This window comes from Bactrocera oleae, chromosome 5 (genome assembly GCF_042242935.1).
Source record: "Bactrocera oleae isolate idBacOlea1 chromosome 5, idBacOlea1, whole genome shotgun sequence".
Lineage (NCBI taxonomy): Eukaryota > Metazoa > Arthropoda > Insecta > Diptera > Tephritidae > Bactrocera > Bactrocera oleae.
This window is the reverse complement of record NC_091539.1, coordinates 12,003,949-12,018,987: the sequence shown is the minus strand read 5'-3', so window position 1 is coordinate 12,018,987 and position 15,039 is coordinate 12,003,949. Positions and strand designations below refer to the sequence as shown.

General features: G+C 31.3%; 2 protein-coding genes across 2 annotated transcripts in view; both read left to right on the top strand.

Annotated features, from left to right (window-relative positions):
• The first annotated feature begins 51 nt into the window (after positions 1–51).
• Positions 52–3,747, top strand: Vsp37A (Vacuolar protein sorting 37A). Its single transcript, XM_014231613.3, has 5 exons — positions 52–594; positions 673–865; positions 1,455–1,824; positions 1,893–2,044; positions 2,795–3,747. Exons 1-5 carry the CDS (start codon positions 494–496, stop codon positions 2,987–2,989), a joined length of 1,011 nt encoding a protein of 336 aa, XP_014087088.3. The 5' UTR covers positions 52–493; the 3' UTR covers positions 2,990–3,747.
• Positions 3,748–7,760: 4,013 nt separating this feature from the next.
• Positions 7,761–15,039, top strand: part of LOC106615454 (uncharacterized) — a 76,045-nt gene continuing 68,766 nt past the window's right edge. The window contains exons 1-2 of the mRNA XM_014231678.3: positions 7,761–7,995; positions 10,017–10,239. The gene's annotated coding sequence lies outside the window, so the exon portion shown is untranslated. The remainder of the gene's footprint in view (positions 7,996–10,016; positions 10,240–15,039) is intronic.

The window sequence follows — 15,039 nt, the reverse complement described above, 5'->3', positions numbered from 1 at the left end:
ATTGTTTTTAATTTACGTCGTCATACGTTTTTGTTTATTGTAGAAATTGGAATTATTCTCCAGCAGTTCTCTTATTATACATTTATCAATTTTTGTTTTTTGTTTTATGCAAAATTGTTAATCTAACCGCAAAAATAAAATACAATAACTAATATCATATAATTTATACACTGAAATTCAACTAGTATTTCCAATAATACAATTTTCACAGCTACCAACAACAATTAAAACAAGCATATACAAATAAATATTGGAAATTTATTATTAATAAAAAAAGTGCAAAATAGATAAAATCTATTTAGCCAGACGACCTTCCAGTCAAAGAGCACCAAGAAACTTAAGGAAAACGTATAATAACTATCTTGTTATGTGTATAATAATAAAAGTATAAAATAAGCATTTTAAGTAGAAGTAAAGAAAAGTTGGCGGTTAGTAACCACAACTGTAAAGAAGCTGTAACTGAGCTAAGGCCTGAATAATTTTGTATCTAAAAATGCTTCCGCGGCAGCAAACCGCACAGCAACAGCAAACACAATGTAAGAATTTGGATTTTCGCAAACGCCAAATAGATACACTTAAAGTATTCAATGACAAGTAAGTAATAAAATTTTACTTAATTATGTTTATTAATTTAATTACAATAACATATTTTATAAAATATTTGCTTTACAGTGTTGTGGAAGTGGCAGAACAAGAAGAGTATTGTATACATTTCGAATCTAGTGGACGTACATTATTACTTACAGTCCAACTCGGCGTGAATTTTCCCAATGAGCGACCCAAAATAGTTATATCACCAACTGTACAACATCATTGGGTTAATGCGGCGACAGGTGAAGTTGAAACGGCGCCTGGATTACTCAATGTAAGTGTACGGGGTGCTTAGAGTAATGAAGGGCCTTCTTTATCCTTACTTCATATGCAGTTATGACCTCTATTTCAAATCTAAATGTAGCGGTCAAGGATGCACTGGAATTATTTAACAGCTGCTATTTGTTTCTATAAAACTGATTGACAGTTGTTTGACCTTCATATTAACGATTTTTCATCAGAAATATTTTGCCTGTTTTTGTACGCATTCAAGGTTCCATGCGCGCACACTCATGCGACTATCAAGGATAAGAAGCCAATACTCAAGCATACGGAAATATTGTACATACATATATGCAATTGTGTATATTTTTGTAAATATTATAATATTAAGCATGCATGATGCTGGATTGACCATACATGTATTGGACCTTTTGTCAGTGCAGATTTCCGGTTATTTTTTGTTTTAATTACCGGTATTTATACATTTCCTTGAGGGCATTCACAGTTTATTAAAGTTTGAGCTTGCGGGTTTATTGGAGTTGTTGTAAAGATATGTAATATTTTTGGAACATATTTTTAAGTGCTTTCCAGGTATACATATCGGTTATATAAATATGTTAATAATTTTTCTTTATTTACAGTACTCTCCACATTCCGATCTGGGTCGCGTTGTGCAGGCAATTATACGCGAATTCGAGCGTTTTCCACCACCTATTGTCAATTCCGGTAGCCCCATTAATATACCAACGCGTGCCAACGCCACTGCTACGCCAACATCCATTGCGGCAAAATCATTGGACAGCAGCAATGAGAATTCGCCATTGGATTCGTCAAAATCATGCAAACTCAATGAAAGCAGTTTGCCAAACCTCTCTACATTGTCGCTTGATGAACTGAAGCAGCTCGACACCGATCCGCAATTTTTCGATGATTTTATTGAAGAAATGTCTGTTGTACAGCATTTGAACGAAGAGCTTGACTCAATGATCAATCAAGTGGAGATAATATCACGTGCGTACGAGATTTTTAATTAAAATTCTAATTTAATGCTTTTTTTTGTAATTTTTTTTTATTTATAGGTGAAAATGAATCTAAAGAAACGCATTTGGTCGAATTAAAGCGCAAACTAAGTGACGATGTTACTGCGCTTAAAAATCTCGGTGAAAAGTGTGATCAATTAAACAAAAAGTACTTAAAGAAGTCAGAGGAATACGCACCGCAACACATACGCGTAAATAATTGTTATTTTTTATACTTTGAACATGGTATATCAAGTTTGCCAAATTTTATAACATCCAAAAGGAAACGTCGGAGACGCTATAAAATATATAAATATATGTAGATTAGCGTGACGAGCCGTGTCAATTTAGCCATGTCCGTCTGTCTGTATATACGCGTACTAGTGCTTCAGTTTCTGAGATATCGATTTGAAACTTTGCAAGCGTGCTTTTCACTCTAAAAATGTTGTTTTTTTGTCGGAACCGCCGCTATCGGACCACTAAAACCTATAGCTGTCATACATATTGAACGATAGAAATTAATTTTTTTTGTATGGAAAACTTTTTAATTTAACAAGATATCTTCACGAAAATGAGCATAGATTTTTGTCCAAGCAACATTACCAATTTCGCAAAAATTCCAGATCGGACCACTATACCGTAAGGCTGTCATATAAACTGAACGATCCCAATCAAGTTGCTGCATGAAGTTTGACATGAATTAGTTTCCAAGGCAACGATACAATCTCCGAACAAAATTTTTCAGATTGAACCAATATGCCAAACAAACTGAACGCTCAAAATTAAGTTTTTGTATGGAAACTTTTTTTATCTGTGAAGGGTATTATAGCTTCGAACAACCGAATTTAAAATTTCTAACTGTTTTTATTTGTGAAGATTATTATAACTTTTTTTGTTTTGTATACAATATACCGATATAACATAATCACACAACTCTTAGTATATGCTTACTTACACTATAGGAATTGCTGCAAATTGCCGCCTCAAATGCGGACAGCGAATGTGATCGACACGTAGAGCAATTTCTTAACGGTAAAATCGATGTGCAAACATTTCTAAATAACTACACGCATTCGAAGAAAATCAGTGCCGAGCGTAAGGCAAAGGAGGAACGCTTGGGGCATCAGCTGACGGCCTTAGAGCGCGCCGCTATGTAAGCCAACAGTCGCGCTGCATCGCAGCATATTTGTATTAAACATGTACTTGCCTGCAAGTGATTTAGCTTTTGTAAGACATATAGCCGTTATATAGCAATTATGAATCTTGCGCAGCGCGGTATTGCTTTTAGTTTGAGCTACTATTTGTAACCAAATGACCTGCATATAAATTTGGTCCAATTGTATTTGGTGTCAAGTAATGTTATTAGTTAAACATCAAAATGTGTGGTAGTGTCCAACTCATGTAATTAAAAACAAACAGTAAATTAAAAAAATTAAAACAATTTAATTAATTTACGCTCAATCATAGTCAAACAGTAAAACTACACTTAAACTTATATTAGTTGGATTTTTTTCTTGTAAAGAAAAAATATAAATTAAGTATATGAAATATATTTTTTGTTTTAAATTATTGATCCGTTGAAACGAATTCCATTTCTTTGACTACTACTGAATGAATAAAAAAAATACGCTACGCGAAGTAGTGAGTGCGTGCGCCGAGACGCGTTCTGCGCTCGTAAATAAGCGCCTAAATACATACATACCAATATTGTGAATGAATTACATTTATTTTCCTACATTTGTGCAAATATTTTGTAGTATTGTAAATGCGTTATAATTATAAAACATAAAACAAAAACGAAAAAAAAAAAGAAAACTAATATATTGTGATTTCATTAGAAACTTAGTAATAAGTAGAAATTATTGGCAATAAGTGTATATATTATTTATTGCAATAAATTTAATTCAAACCAAAATATTAACTAATTTGTTATTATTGTAACGTTGTGGGGATCCGATTTATAATTAATATAAAATATATTTTTCTGCGTGCTTGTGTTAGCTAGTCTGACGGAATTATAAATAATATTTATTTGATAAATAAACCTATTTAGAAACCTATGACTATAAATATACATACATATGTATATGTAAATGAATGACTGCTGTATAATTCATTTCTGTTTTAGAAAAGGTGATACGGGTCGTATGAGTAATATCACGACAATCCGTTACCTTTTGTTGTGGTTGTAACGGTTGAGCAGAAACTATTTAGGTGGAGAGGCGCAAGTTAGTTGTAATTAAAATCAACTAACGGGTAGCCCAGGAAACGTGCTGTTTCGATGGGGTCGGCTCATAGTGAGAGGGGTGAGGGATTCATAGGGCATGCAAAGGGATGGTTAGAGTCATGCGGGCACGCATTGTGCGCAGAACAAATACACATATGTATATTTGGTAATTCGGGGTCTATTCTGTTTAGAATACAGTATTGAGAACGAAGTTGTGCAAGGATCACTCTAAAATAGCGAGGCAACTCAAGCTTTTCGTCTGCAACTCGGCCGGCCGATTGCCTGTCTGAAGTTAGTGGCCTTTTTCGTGGCCGGTTTCGCTTAAAGCAGTTGATTGCAAGGATACTTTCTATGAAAGCCTCTTATCAGAAACTGTCTAAAGAGGAGCACATTGGGTTCTTTAACCAGAAGCACGTTTTCGACGGGGGACATCAAGAGAGATTCTGTGATAGCACGGAGTGTGGTATTCCGACTTATGTTTATACCATATGTATCTTCTTCAGCTGTGTCCTACTGTTACCAGGACCGCAGTCATTGTAAAGCTTATTTGCTAATACCACTCTCATAGAAACCCTCGTGCCTATTGGCAAAAAACTAGTCGATTTTCACAAGCTTCTCTTGAAACGTATGCTTTACTAGCAACATCATTCGCCATGGACAGGAAAAGGTAATAGTCACTTGGTGCCAGGTCCGACCTATCACTTTTATAAAAACTTATAAAGCTTCTAGGAAGTTAGTGAGGATGTGTACGGCCTGGCGTGATCTTGTTGGAGCATAATTACTCTTCTACTGCCCAAAACTGGTCGCTTTTGGGCGATTGCTTACGGTCCAATTGTTGGCAGTATAGATCCGAATTTAGAGTTTGGTCGTGAAATATTTAGTGTTTGCATAAGGTCGGACTCGACGATTTCCGTTATTTGATCGATATTTTCAAAATGTGGCCTTTTTAGATTATGGTGCACCTTTGACATTAAAATTTCTGCGAGCAATCACTGTCTGACAAGTTTTTCTTGCAACTAAGCTTATCTTTCTAACATCATATAAGAACCTGATATGATTTATATAACGCCAGATGCATATTACTAAAGCCATTTATTAAATTTTTGTACTAAATCTTATATTAGCCGCCTTCTATGCATGACTTCTCTGATTGCTAAATAACAATAAAGTTATTCAGTTGTATCCGAGACAGTTTCTGGTTACCTCAATTAGGTGAAAAAGCCGCACTCTTTTTCTAGCTTTTTTTATTATACCAGTTGTTTGTTCGATTCGTTATTTTTAAACGTTTGCCAAATGGAACATTGGTATTTTAAACTTAGCATTTCTTTAACTCGCGTTTAAGATGCACAAGTTCTGAGATGTTTGTATTTACACTACATACAGTCATTACGTAAACAAGACTTGTATTTTTGAAAAGTTCTTTTTGAAAACTGGTATAAAAATATTAAATTTAAATTTTTGAAAGTAATTCGAAAAACATACATCTATTCTTCTTTAGATTTTTGTTAAATTATTTCCATACTCATAATTTTTACTTTCCTTTCTGCTACTCATAATATAACAAATGCATTTATAAATTTAATATATTCAACATACATACGATACACATGTACTTGAATATAAAATAATTTTTTCATCACTTGCGGTTGGTTTATTTGAATGCCCGAAATGATATAAGGTGTTAAACGCCTATGAAATAGAATATAATTCAAGCTAAGAGAAATAAATAAATAAATAATATCATCAACTACCATATGCACCTGAAGAAAATATCCACAGTTGACCAATCAGTTCTAAGAAGATATGAAGAACATATTGTTTTAGAAACTGACATAGAAAGGCCTCACCTTGAAAAGAGCCTATCTTCAACATTATTCTCGAGAGTGATGGGAAGACTGTTGTTAAAGTTTTATAAAAGAGCAGGCAGTTTTTGATTTTTTTATCAAAGATCTAGACACATTTTCCATAGTAGGATCGAGTAAAGCTCAAAGTCAGTTGACGTAAAAAGTTTTGACTATGCAAATACCCGAATTCTTTTTATAGTTCACCAGCAATATTAACTGTATTAAGCCTGTCGTATCTTTGGTTCTATGGAACCTCGTGTGTTTTATTGGAACTACTTGTAGATACACTGTGCCAATCGACTTACGCAATTAATTAAAAGTTTAATAATCTAATGCAATCATCAAGCTACAATTGATTAGATAGTCACCATGAAACAAACTTTGGAAAACAATCGAGAAAACCCTATCGATAACCATCGTATATTTGTCGATCAAAACCGCCTGAATTTCAAACTAAGATTGGCTAAATGACATTGTGATTCGTTGTGACAGAGGGGAAGGCACAATGGACCTAAGGTCGCGGTGCAAGCCTCAATTTATTACCATGGTAGGAAGAGTCTCTTGTGGTGTTCGAAAAACTATGTCGCACAAAAGATGATGGTAATGATGAGTTGAAAAAACTGTGTGCCGACGTAAACATAGAATAATTACTTAAAAACCTCCCTAGTTATTTCGGGTATACCGATGTTCAAGATCTGGAAACGAAACAGCCGGAAATGGAGCATCTTCACTTTCTATTGCAGTGACGATAAAGAAAACAAAGAAACTTTTGGTCTTTTCCGGTCGGAATTACGTCAATTAAGTGCAAGTTTGCCTTCCGAACTTGACTCCGGCTTTATTCCAGCAATCTTTTCTATTCTTGAGACTCATAACAGTTGAGGTATCACGCCTTACTTCTTCATCTCGTGCAGTTTTAAATATTTTTGAAATTTAGATCACAGCGGAAGATTGCATGGAGTGGAAATGAAGTGGGAGACATGTTACGTCACAAAGGAAATAAACTGTCCATATATTCGCCTTCTTTAGTTCTTTAGACGTCACTAACTAATGTATTTACCTGTCAGACACTGTTCAAAAAAAGTAACGGTCATTCTTGGGAACTTAAATAAGTAGTTTTCGTAGCTGTGTGGGTAAAGTGCGTCGCTGCTAAACTAAAATACTTGGGTTACATTACCGTTCAAAAAAAATTTGAAAAAAAAAGTTTATTCGATAATATATAACCGCGTGGTTTCTCCATCAGTAGTTCGGAGAAGTCTTAAAATTTCTAGAGACCATCATTGGACAACATCAGCATGCATACTATATATACAAGAAAGGACGTAAAAAAAGCTCAACGAAATATGTAGCGAAGATTTTAGCGTTAGGGTATTAAAAAAAACTATATAATTCAAATTTAACGGTTAAAACGCCGACTTTATGCTACCTGTAACATAACCACAACAGTTTCCAAATTGGCAGCTAACTTGCAGTGGAGCAATGAAGAGAGTAACGAGTACGAAATGCCATTTTCCACTGAGAGTGTACCGGAGCACATAACCACAGACGTAGAGAAATATGAAAATAGTACCCCCACCGCCTAACCAACTCACTTCTTCAAGCAATTTTCAGCTGATAAGCGCAAACTGCGCAATGCTTTACAAATAACAACAACAGCAAATATAAGCTACTGGAGCTCACACCGTGGACTCCATGCCCACAGCATAAGCCACCGCATACAGCAACAGCGTTGACGCTCACTTTGCAGTTTGGAGCAACAACAACAATACATACCTTTAATAAGAGCACACGACATTGTTGTGGAAAATCCGAAAATGTTCGACGTGCGCTTTGTGTGGCGACGAGTCTAACGGCAAATGAAAACGAAAAATTGACAGTTGTGGCTGAAAAGCGAAACGCGAAACACGTCTGTTAGACGAAACGGAAATAATTGCAGTGAAATAACAAAATTTGTTCAGAAATTGTGAATTTTTACTTTTACATATGTATTAACCGTTATGTGTGTGCAAACTTTGTTAATTGAAAACGAAAATATTTTTTGGTGTTTGAAGAAAGCTGTCTTGAGTTGAAGTGACGTACGTGCCAACACAAAAGTGTAAGTGCGCTGTGTTGTTGCCAAAAATATGCTTGGCTTGTAAATAGTTACATACATATGTATGTACGTATACATATGTACTCCATGTATGTCAAAGTGGGTGTGCAAGTGTCATTATCCTTACAACAATAACTGCTGTTGAAAAGTCGAGCAACAACAAAAAACGCTTGTGCTTGTGTACGCACTTATAAGCACATACATAAGTGTCATTAAAAGTTGGAAAAATAACAAAAAATTAGAACAACAATTTTATAAAAACTACGCAGCTGAAATATTTTGCTATTTTCTTCTTTTTTTTTTGAAACATGCGTTGATGTTTTTAAAGTGCGGAATTCTACTTGTGGCATACTAATTTACATATATACTACATATGCATGCATAGGCATAAATTAAAGCTTATGTGCATATACAATACATGCCTAAGATGGAATAATGGCAACGCACAATAAATACGCGATTTAATTATTATTACTTTTTTTGATTTTAAATCAAAAATATTTTTGTTTTGTATGTATATATTTTTTTTTAAATAATTGTTTAAGTAAAAATACTTATTGTTCATTTAAAAATTTTTTGTTACATATTTTTTGAAACAACTATGTTTGCATTTTCAACTTTAAATTTTTTTGATACACTATTTGAATAAAAAGCTTTTAATTATTAATTTTTTCGTTAAAATAATTTAAATATTTAATATTTTTATATATATATAAACTTTTGACCAAAGGATTTTTATTTTAATTTTTAAATTGTTTTTATATATTCATAAAAAAGTATTCCACAAATTTAAATAAATAATATTTTTACTACTAATCTTCACAATTTTTTTTGTTTTTTTTTTCAAATTGAAAAAAAAATTGTTTTTTTCGTGTTTACAATTTTTTTAAATAAAAATATTTTTGTTATTAATTTGTAAAATCAGAAATATTATTGAATTAATTGTTAATTTTTTTTTCTTGTTTAGATAAAAAACTTTCTATTTCCATTTACAAATGTTTTTGTTGATATATTTTAAATCAAAAATATTAATTTCTTAAATTTTACATATACACATGCATATTTTGAATAAAAAATAGTTTTATTTTAATTTTTAAACTTTTTTGTTGATATTTCTTAAAACAAATTAATTTTATTTTTCTTCTTAAAAGTTTTTGGAATATTTTTTAAAAACAAAGATATTGGTTTTATATATCTATGTACATATATAAAAATATTTAAAAATTTAAGATAATAAATTTTATTTCTATTCTTAAGAAGATTTACAAGTTTTTAAACAAAAATATTTTTATATTAGTTTTAAATCAAAACTATTTTTAAATTAATTTTACATATTTTTACAAAAATTTTTTTAACAATTTAAACACATTTTTAGTTAAAAATTTTTGATTATCATTTATAAAATTAAATATACATAAATGCTATGTACATTTTAAATACAAAATATTTTTATTTTTTCTCTTAAAAGTTTTTTATACAATTTTTAAAACAAATATATTTTTTATTATATTTTATGATTTTAACACAATATTTCATTCAAAATATTTTTTTTTACATCTTAAAGTTTTGGAAACCAAAAATATGTTTATTTTAATTATTTAAACTTTTTGTTAAAATTTTTTAACACAAAAATATTTTTATATTGAGTTTTATTTGTTAAATTTTTTCGAAAACAAACATAATGAATGTTTTCATATAACTTTTTACATCATTTTTGTTTTAATAAAATTATATTTTGTATGTTTAAAATTTTTGAATACAAAAATTATTGTAATATTTAAAATTTTAATTAAATTTTTCGAACAGATACACTGTTGTTTAAATTTTTAAATATTTTTATCTTCTCTTTAAATGTGTATTGATAAAAATACGCGCTCAGATTTACTATTTTGATTCTTACTTATGTACATATATACATGTATATGTTATAATTTTCATTATTTCCTACTTTTCTACTTCTTTCTCAATTTTGTGCGTCTTCTAAATCGCCGGTCTTGTGTATGTATTTTTTGTTGCTTGTTTAGCCAATTGTGGGCATAGAATTATCAACAGCAGATACTACTACTCAATAAACGTCAGCAAGTGTAAATAAAAAATTAAAATAAATAAAAACACTCAAATAATAAAAAACAACAAAATATACTCTAACAAAGTCAACAAAAGCATCTGTGGCAACAGTCAACAGCAATCATTGCGTTCAGTGGGGTCAATGACGAGAACGTCTCATTGAATTTGTGAACTGGTAAAGTAAGTACATAAAAATTAAAAATAAATCGTTATATAATAACATGGAAATACTTCTATATATTGTATTATACCGGTAGTGCATACACTAAAACCTCACTATTAGTGTATGCAGTATTTGTGTTTTCAAGTCGAATTTGTGTTTCTGTGCAGCTTTTGCTATACATCTTATTTTAAAGAAGTTATCTAAATGTTAACCAATGTTTTCTAAAAGAATTTTTCTCATATATTTTATAAATAAAAAATTCTAATTAAAAATTAAATTTTTCTTCTGCTATAGCATATATAATAATAATGTATAAATCTGGGTATGTTCCGGTAGTTAAAATACAACAGTTATGGGAATGGAAATGGTGGAATGAAATATAGTACAGCTAACCTAGCAACCGTCATGTAAAAAAAATATATAGTTTTACTACTAAATTCGACTAGAGAACACCTCAGAGACTTGCTTTCGCTGAAATGTCGAATATTAAAGAAAAAATTTCTTCAAACAGCGGACGAAGTTACGTGAAAGAATGGTGGGTCAAATTTGTACTTATATTTTTGACTTGAAAAGGCTGAAAACCATTTCTAAATAATTCTAAATTCCTGTTGGTTAAATCTAGTACCCTCTATATTCTATACACTAGAACTTTATTTCTGTGTTTAAACTTATGGAACTAATTTAAGAATCCGCAATAATTTGATAGTTCTTGATGTGATATTTATAGTAAACTGTAAACTTTTTTTCTTTGAAGCTTCCAGAAATCTAAGAGGATTTCGTTGGCACGAAAACAAAATATATAATCGTTTTATAGATAACTTTGTAACAAGCAAACTATAAATAAAAACAATTTCAAACAGCTGATTGCTGTGTTATCATGTAACTGCAAATTTCCAAGCTTTCGGCCACGTTTCCCGTTCACGCTTGTAATATCCTGAGTTGCGTTAAAGCTTCCGCCAATGTCATAACTAAATTATCTCATAAGTGTTGTCGATAATTCAAATATTTAGGAGTATATTTTTCATTCAAGTGCAAGTTTTAATTTTTAGTTTATACTTTTATTGAAGATTAGATGTTCAGTCACTGGATCCGGATCCGGGTTCAAGTTTCAATTTTTAGTTAATACTTTTATTGAAGCTTCGATGTTGAGTCACTGGACCCGGATCCGCAATGTAGTCTATCTAGTATAATAATACCAAGCCATTTTAGTTCTAAAAATATATTACCAAAATGCAAACACATAATTTGTTTTACTTATGACGTTCAGTAATTTCGGCATTTTTTATTAAAAAACACATTTAAACAAATAAACGGGCAGACAGATAGGCAGTACATATTTTTTAAGTGATAGATAATATACAAACAAAAGATGAAGAATCATTATGCTAAACAAAATTGAAAGAGCTTTGTTAATTCAAAATTTGTGATCTCAATTTAATTTCATTTAATTTTTAATTAAATTATATATGTATGTACATTAAGGTGATTCTTAAAATCAAGCTCAGTCGACTTTTTAGCTAGTATTAAGTAACAAATTTAATTCTGAGCTTCCATGAATTTGAACGGCGCACAATTCTTAAAGTTAGAATTTTCTATCAAGATTTTCAGATATTTTGACATTCAGCACTTATTTAGCTTAAAAAATATTAGCTGAATAAGGTGCAGAAAGCCAAAGTAGGAATTCCGTATTAAGATTTTCAGATCTTTTGACATTCAGCACTTATTCAGCTTAAAAAATATTAGCTGAATAAAGTGTTGAAAGCCAAAGCGCTTTTAAGTTGTATTTGCATTCGTACTTTCTACAAACCGGATAAAAATTTACAGCGAGTGATAACTTATCATAGTATCGAACTTAAAGCTTAGGAATCATCTATTATATATGAAGCGATTTTTATGTAGATGGTTTTCTAAATTATATTTTTGCGTAATTAATTAGCTAAAATTTGTGAGCGAATAGCAATATTTACAGCTGAATAAACTAGTAAGTCGAGATATGTTGTTTTGTCTAATTTCCATAAGATTCCTAAAAATAAATTTAATGCTTTTAAATCAAAAAAGGCTAACAGATTAATCTCGACTCGAACCAATTTAATCGAATCGAAATTTACTACATCTGTTTATATAGTATTGACAACATTTATGGAACAACCTAATAGACATATTTGATTTCTTGTGACAGCTTTAGACTACAAAATAAAAACTGATAATGTTTATAAATTATACAATAGGTTCAGAGGGTTATCAATAAATTTATTCTCCTACTGTGAATATTATTATCAATTTGATATTGTTTTAATGTAATTAAGTCTAACTGTGCAAACAAAAGCAACAAATTAATATAAGAATAAATATTTATGTGGAAGCGAGATTTCTTGAAATTTTTGTACATAATTATTAAAAAAATGATTATACCTATATTGTTATGTTATTAATATGCGATTATGTGACTTATAAAATAAGGGGTGTGCGGTCTTTGACAATTTCAAATAACAAAAAAATTTGAAAAAATCCATATTTAACATAATTTTATTCATTTGCTTGGAATTTTGTATAAATAATTGATTTTATAAATTACATATATACAGGGCGTGCCCTTTTGGCGAATGTACATAAAATAATTTACCTTTAACTTTTATATAATTGGAATAAAATTATTGAAAAGGTTTAATAATTGTTGTATATACAGGGTGTGTATATATTTCGAATATTAAATAATTTAAATTTGTAGTTATAACATTTTCCATTTTGGTGGAGAATGGATCAAGCTAATATAAGATAACTTGTTCTGGTGTGAACCGTATACCAGTGAGGGCGTACTGCATCGTGCGGAACAAAGGTTAGACAGAAGGCGCAAGGTCTGATCTATACGGCGGCTGTTTTAGCGGCTCCTAATAGAGCACGCCTTTCTGATCCGCACAATCCCGCCAAATACAGAGTTTTAGAGATACATTAGTTTTGCCCTTGATTTGGCTAGATGGCCAGGTTTTGCATATAATTTTTGTTTTTAGGGTTGATGTAATGGATCCATTTTTCATCATCAGTTATAGTCCGATGCAACAAGGATTTCTTTTTATATCCAAATCGTCTTTCAACGTCTGTATCCGGCTGCATTTAAAAGTTTTGAAATGGCTGCTTGAGTGGCTCCAAAAGACTCTATGTTCTTCTTATGTTTGGTAACAAACTTCAACTATTAATGCTTCCAGTTCCATATCTCAGGATTTTCTTCGTCTTCCAAGCTAAAATCACCACTATTAAATCGTGCAAAGCATTTTTGGCACTGTGTTGACTTTCGGCTGAGGTTTTTTCCATATTAAATTAATGAAGTGGAACTTTACAATTCGACATATTTGATCCATTCCTTACTCTCGAAACTTCATTATTCGCATCATTTTGGTACTAGCAACGACTTAGTCCATGTTTACCCATTTGTAGATACTTGCAATGAGTCGGATTTAAAGTTCGTTCACCGAAATATTTTGCATTTTTTTACGTAAAGATAAACTATTTACCGTTATATTAAGTGATCATTATACGGACAGAGATTTTAGTAAAAAGAACAAAGGTAAACTAGAAACCGTCTAGTCCTTTTTCACTCATTTGTCGACAGTTATAATAAGTAAATTAAACGAGCATAAGATATTTAGAAATAAACTAGGAACGGTCTAGTCCTTTTTTCACCAATTTGAGAACAATTCTAACGAGACAACATTCAAAAGATTTTACCCGATCATCTAAATATTCAATAATAATTTAATTACCGAACTTTGAAAAGAAATACAATCATTGACAAGCAACCAAAATATCATGCTGTAAACTGGTTCATTTGCATTGCCACACATTTTATCACAAGCAGACGACAGCTTTAAATGCTAATATCCGGCGCAATATTCTTCCCCAATTCATTTAGTATATGAAAGCATTTGAATGTGTATTTGGAGCACAAGTGGCACACCTTAAATCAATACCCCCTGCATGGAGCAGGCTAAAACCGGTTTCACACGAAGCCAATGAGTGCATAATTATGCGTTTACTCGTACTGTTGGGTACAGTTATTGTATACGTGTCCATGCTGACAGTGCATATCCCGACTCGCTGTTATCGTGAGAATAATCAATTTCAAATCCAACAAAGAATTTTTCAAACACTTTTATTTATTTAAGCGGATAATTATGGCTCTCGCAGGAATATGGGTGTGTAGTGCAAGTTAGTATGGCACCGCATCTCACTAGATGACTTGTATGCATAACCGTTTATTATAGCTGTATATTATATGTTAGAGGTGTAGTTGGATTAAAGTGGATCAAAATTTTCGGAACTTACATTCATATGGCGCAAAAAATTTATGAAGTTTAGTCCGACTCAAACTTGAACCAGTGGATTCAAAGTTGCCAAGACTAACCATCAGACACTGCCATCTTCTAGCTTGCCTAAAGTCTGGTATGGGTCCCAGTACCATTTCTTTTAATGTGAATTTAAAAATATTGTATTGCGTCAATACTCTCCAGTGATGACTAGGGTGTGTATCTATCGAATGGATCATATTTTGAAACACTATAAATTGTTCATCCTTTAGATCAGTGCAAAACTTTTAGTTTCATTTCAAAAGTAACGTTATCTAGAGTTGAAAAATGCTGTAGTATCAGGGAAATGTGAACGCAGTTGAGGATTGATTTTAAGGGTCAAAACATTTTTACTTCACAATTAGATCTTTTTTCCATGAAGGAGTTTCGTGTGTGTATTTACGGGTTCTTTAGCTTTAGACTAGTGGTAATATTACCCGAGGATTTTTTGTCTACTTTCAAGTGATAACAGTTTGC